Source organism: Piliocolobus tephrosceles, chromosome 15, assembly GCF_002776525.5.
Source record: "Piliocolobus tephrosceles isolate RC106 chromosome 15, ASM277652v3, whole genome shotgun sequence".
NCBI classification, from domain to species: Eukaryota; Metazoa; Chordata; class Mammalia; order Primates; family Cercopithecidae; genus Piliocolobus; species Piliocolobus tephrosceles.
Genome location: NC_045448.1, coordinates 62,290,495 through 62,296,494, shown reverse-complemented (window position 1 = coordinate 62,296,494; position 6,000 = coordinate 62,290,495). Strand labels below are relative to the sequence as shown.

The 6,000-nt window shown below is 46.0% G+C and overlaps 1 protein-coding gene across 3 annotated transcripts in view; it reads left to right on the top strand.

The window, feature by feature from the left end:
* The first annotated feature begins 703 nt into the window (after positions 1 to 703).
* Positions 704 to 6,000, top strand: part of FAM161A (FAM161 centrosomal protein A) — a 28,300-nt gene continuing 23,003 nt past the window's right edge. For all 3 annotated transcript variants that reach the window (XM_023228338.1, XM_023228337.1, XM_023228339.1), the window contains exon 1: positions 704 to 982. In XM_023228338.1, coding sequence (XP_023084106.1) covers positions 800 to 982 — 183 coding nt within the window. In that variant the 5' untranslated portion in view covers positions 704 to 799. The remainder of the gene's footprint in view (positions 983 to 6,000) is intronic.

The window sequence follows — 6,000 nt, the reverse complement described above, 5'->3', positions numbered from 1 at the left end:
AATCCCGAGTGGAAAGAGAAGATACGGATGAGGGAGATGGGTGTGTCTGTGATGACTCTTGGGCACTCGCGCCGTTCAATCCTGTCACTCTCAAGCTGATGAACCCAAAGCAAAGGCCAGGTTTACACTACCTGCACCCTCACTCATTAGTGGGAGGGTCAAGCACCACCCAACTCTGGGCTTTTATTGGTCAGGCCAAGAAAAACGCGAGAGGGACAACTGGGAGCCTCCTTGTGATTGGTGGATTCCTACTAGCCCTCAAGTCAATCAGAGTATAATGTACTTCCCTCCTTCCCACGCTGGCTCCCGCGGGAGACATGTTAGGTAGCGCGACGCCAACCTTGCTACTCTTCAGAGGCCGCCACCCAGTAATACGCTCTGTTTTCCTCCGCCGCCGCCGTCTCCTCCATCAACCGTCTCCTTCTAACATATTATTGCAGTTAATAAAAAAGCGCTCTTTTCTTCACAAAAGCAGTTGTTTCATTGTATAATGTGAGAAGTCTGCGTTCAGGCGGTTAAACGCAAAGGAGAGGAAAAGTGCCCTGTTCAGCCTGCCAACCTTCGGAACCAGCAAACAGACTCGGTACTGACCGCCACGATCCAGTAAGCACCCGACTCGGGTCTCTGGCAGCCTGAAAGGAGTTTGTGTGACTTTTGGTCCCTGGCGGCTCCTGTAGTGTCCCCAGTTACGGCGCCCATAGCAACCGGCTCCCTAGCTAGGAGCCCCCGGGTCGCCAGGGGCCGCACCAGCTTTCCCGCCCCGGGCCAGCGCAGGCGCTCAGGTCCCGGAGGCGGGGCGATGGCCGCCTCCCACCGAGCGGCAAAGCTGGTGGCCTCCAGTCTCCAGACCCCTGTAAATCCCATCACTAGAGCGCGGGTCGCCCAGTACGAACGCGAAGACCCCTTACAGGCCCTGGCGGCAGCAGAGGCGATCTTGGAGGACGAAGAGGAGGAGAAAGTGGCGCAGCCCGCTGAGGCGTCGGTAATACTGGGGCGGGACGTGGGTTGGGACCTCGCACGGGTGCAGGCTGAAGGCTGTCCGGGTCCCCGCCCAGCTGAGGGCAGGCTGGTAAACGCGGGTCCCTGTGCACATACATACTCCCTACTTGGTGGTCCTGGCCCAGCCCCTTCTCTACGCTCACGAAAAATACTCTAAATCGAGGCGTTGAAAAGTGTTTTAATTTTCACCAGAGAGTCTGTTGTGAAAATTTCCTAGACAACATTTATGTTACTCTGTTTCTGGCGAGTGCAAAATACAATTTTACTCTTTACTCCCTAGCATCTCGGGAATGGATGGATGGATGGATGGATAGATAGATAGATAGATAGATAGATAGATAGATAGATAGATAGATAGATTTTATAATTTGAGGAAAACTGTTCTGCCAGGTATGTTTCGTTATTACCTTAAGATCTTGGTTATAAGTGGATCTCAACATAGTGCTGGAGAGAGGCGTGTTTAAAACCATCACGTGTTCACTGGCTAAATCAGACGCGGATACAGATAAGCAAATCACTGAGGTTTCAGTGTTTCCTAAACGGCTCTTTAGGGTACAGCGAGACAGTCTTTTCACTGATCAGTTTTCAGTGTTAAATCTGTTGTGGACACCAGTCTAGCAGGTGGAGGGCAGGGTCTGCCATCTGCTCTATTCACTTAAAAGATGGGAATCTTGGCTGTGCGCGTTGGCTCGTGCCTGTAATCCCAGCACTTTGGGAGGCCGAGGCGGGCGGATTACGAGGTCAGGAGTTCGAGACCAGCCTAACCAACATGGTGAAACTCCGTCTTTACTAAAAATACAAAATTTAGCCGGGCATGGTGATGCGCGCCTGTAATCCCAGTTACTCGGAAGGCTGAGGCAGGAGAATCGCTTGAACTTGGGAGGCGAGGGTTGCAGTGAGCTGAGATCTCAGACCTAGTCTCAAAAAAAAAAAAAAAAAAGGGACTCTTGAATTTAAACTAGCAATCTGCAGATAGAAAAAGTTTCTTAATACCATGTGTCCAAAGCTTCTCAGACACAAAACTTATGATTGAGGACTAATTGAAATCCCTGGATATTTTGGAATTCTAATCTCTTTAATCTACTGTAAAATTGTTAATGAGAGCATCTTTAGCAACACCTTTTGTGACCAATCTTTCACCAGTAAACAACTTGAAGTTATCCAGAGTAAGGTAGCCTGAGACCCTGAATGTGAACCAGGATCAGAGTGCTAGGACTGATTTTGTTTATTATAAATTACCCCTCAACACAATTTTCAGTAGGCAACAAGGCAGCGTGATGGAGAAAAACGATTTAAGAGTTATGTATTAGGATCCATTCCCTGCCACTCCCTAGGTGGTGTCAGGACATACTTTCCTTAAATCTCAGTTTCCTCATCTGTAAAATAACTATAATAATTATCTCTTTTTCCCATCTCAGCTCTATGAGAACCAAATGAAAGAATGTGTGTCTCCTCTACAGAGCAATCTATATAAAAGAGTTATCTATATAAACGAGTTGCCAGTGGGAGTGTCATTTGTGTGCCTTCCCAAAGATTAAACTACTTTGGCTTGCTGTGGGAAAGGAGTCAGTCACTTCTAAGTTGCAGATATGCTTCCAAAGTGCCCTGTTAAACTGCAAATTGGTATTAGAAACTGTTATTACCTTAGGAGGGATCAGTTTCTACAATAATCTAGTATGGAAAGGACAGGATCCTACAAGAAACAGAAGGAATCCAAGTCTTAAGAATCTGATACTGTTCTGAGACCACCACACATGAGGGATCCAAAAGTAAAGCTGGGTAAGCTGCCTCAGTGGGTCTGATAGCCAGGTGCACAGGGCTTGGGGAAGAGGCATTAAAAAGGCAGGAAGAGTGCAGGAAACAGGCTCTGATTTCGTCACTCGTTGGCTTGGGTCTCCATCTTGATTTCTAAAGGTTAATTTGCCTTAACCTTATCATCTATAAAATGTAGTAAAGTCAAATAATATACCTAACCCACAAGATTGGTTTGAGAACCACCCATCACAATAGGCCTCTTTCAGCTCTTTAGTTTTGCCAAAGCCAGACCACTCATCGCACCCCACAGTACCCCCCCAACCCCTGCACCATCCCTATACACTCTCCCGGCTCTGGCATGCACATGCATCCCCCCTTGCACTGCCCATATTGGGCACTGATGCCTGTTCCTTGAATCTAGCCTTAGTCAGAGATGTTGGTCCACATATCCTGTTATATGGCTGATGATGACATAGATAAAGCAATGTTCTGTAATTCGCAATTAAAATCTCACTCACTTTGGGAGGCCAAGGCGGGTAGATCACTTGACGTCAGGAGTTTGAAACCAGACTGGCCAACATGGCAAAACCCGGTCTCTACTAAAAATACAAAAAGTAGCCAGGCGTGGTGGCACGTGCCTGTAATCCCAGCTACTAGGGGGCGCTGAGGGAGAACTGCCTGAACCTGGGAGGCAGAGGTTGCAGTGAGCTGAGATTGCAAAAACTGCACTCCAGCCTGGGCAACAGAGTGAGACTCCGTCTCAAAAAAATAAATAAGTAAAAATAAAAAAATCTCACTCCTACTGTGGCAACCTTATCTTTTCAACAAATATTGAACATTTATTAAGTGCTGGTTATTAACTATTCAGTGTATAGCTCACATCCTCACAGAATTTTCAGTCTGGTAAGGGAAATTAGACAATTAAAAACGAACAGGGCTGGGTGTGGTGGCTCACGCCTGTAATCCCAGCACTTGTTGGGAGGCCGAGGTGAATGGATCACCTGAGGTTGGGAGTTCGAGGCCAGCCTGACCAACATGGAGAAACCCCGTCTCTACTAAAAATACAGAGTTAGCCGGGCGTGGTGGCACATGCCTGTAGTCTCAGCTACTTGGGAGGCTGAGGCAGGAGAATCACTTGAACCCAAGGTGGAAGTTGTGGTGAGCCGAGATCGCGCCATTGCACTCCAGCCTGGGCAACAAGAGCGAAACTCCGTCTCAAAAAACAAAAAATGAACAGACACATAACTATAAGATGGGAAATGTGGGGAAAGAAATGAACAGCCTATAATGATTAAAAACAAATAGGAGATAACCCATTTTTTTCCTTCTGACTCCACTTTTTGTTTATTTATTATTATTTTTTGAAACAGAGTTTCACTCTGTTGTCTGGGCTGGAATGCATTGGTGCAGTCACAGGTTGCTGCAGCCTCAACCTCCCAGGCTCAATCTCCTCACGTCAGCCTCCCGAGTAGCTGGGACTAAAGGTGCATGCCACCATGCCCAGCTAATTTTTATATTTTTTTGTAGAGACAGAGTTTTGCCATGTTCCCCAGGCTGGTCTTGAACTCCTGGGCTCAAGTGATCCACCTGCTGTGGCCTCCCAAAAGTGCTGGGATTATAGGCGTGAGCCACTATGCCTGGCTCCACTGTCTATATACATACATACACACATATACACACATACACACACACACACACATATTTTTTTGAGATGGAGTTTCACTCTTCTTGCCCAGGCTGGAGTGCAGTGGTGTGATCTCGGATCACCACACCCTCCACCTCCCAGGTTCAAGCGATTATCCTGACTCAGCCTCCCAAGTAGCTGGGATTACAGACATGCGCCACCACGCCCGGCTAATTTTGTATTTTTAGTAGAGACAGGGTTTCTTCATGTTGGTCAGGCTGGTCTCGAACTACAGACCTCAGGTGATCCACCTGCCTCAGCGTCCCAAAGTGCTGGGATTACAGGCATGAGCCACCGTGCCCGGCCTATATTTTTTAATTCAACAGTTATTTTAGATACAGAGGTGCATGTGCAGGTTTGTTACATGGGTATATTGCATCCAGGTAGTGAGCACGGTACCCAATAGGTAGTTTTTCAACCTATGCTGCCCTCCCTCCCTCCCCACCTGGTGATAGTCTGCAGTGTCTATTGTTTCCTTGTTTATGTGTTTATGTTTATGTGTACTCACTGTTTTACCTGCCACTTATGAGAATATGCAATATTTGGTTTTCTGTTCCTGTGTTAATTTGTTTAAGATTATGGCCTACAGCTCCATCCATGTGACTGTGAAGGATATGATTTCATTCTCTTTTTTTTTTTCTTTTTCTTTCTTTCTTTTTTTTTTTTTTTTTTTTTTTGAGACAGAGTCTCGCTCTCTCGCTAGACTGGAGTACGGTGGCACAATCTCGGCTCAGTGAGACCTGTGCCTCCTGGATTCAAGTGATTCTCCTGCCTCAGCCTCCTGAGTAGCTAGGACTACAGGTGCACACCAGCAGACCTAGCTAATTTTTGTATTTTTAGTAGAGACAGGTTTCACCATGTTGGCCAGGATGATCTCAAACTCACCTCAAGTGATTCACCAGCCTTGACCTCCCAAAGTGCTGTGATTACAGGCTTGAGCCACCACGCCTGGCCTAATTTTTTTATTTTTATTTTTATTTTTTGTAGAGACGAGGTCTCACTATGTTGCCCAAGCTGGTCTCAAACTCCTGGGCTCAAGCAATTCGCCCTCCTCGGCCTCCCAAAGTGCTCGAATTAGAAGTGTATGCCACCACGCCGGGTGACATTCTTCTCTTAAAATATCAAATGCTACATATGAGGCTTAGACCCTTTTAACAGCTCTCCCCCAAAGAGAAAATATGAATACCTACTCCCTCCCTAATGGTAGCCACTGTTTCAAAATTGATATGTATTCTATTCTTCTGGCCGTTTTTCTATCTCCTCCATATATTTTAATATACAGTACATACTATAAATATACATATATCTAGAGAGGGAGATAGTTCTGCAACTTGCTTTTTTTCTTATTTATTGGGAGTTTACCCATGTTAGTACATGTAGATCTGTGTCATTCTTTACAAATTCAGTGAAAAATTTTTTTCAAAAATTACAGATTGCAGATGAAACTATGTGGGCTATAGCACAAACAGTTCTTCATGGGTGCTGATTACTAATAAAGCAACAGGTGCTGGAAAGATTCATTATCTAAATGGGTCAAGCCAATCTAGGGAAGATTATCCTCT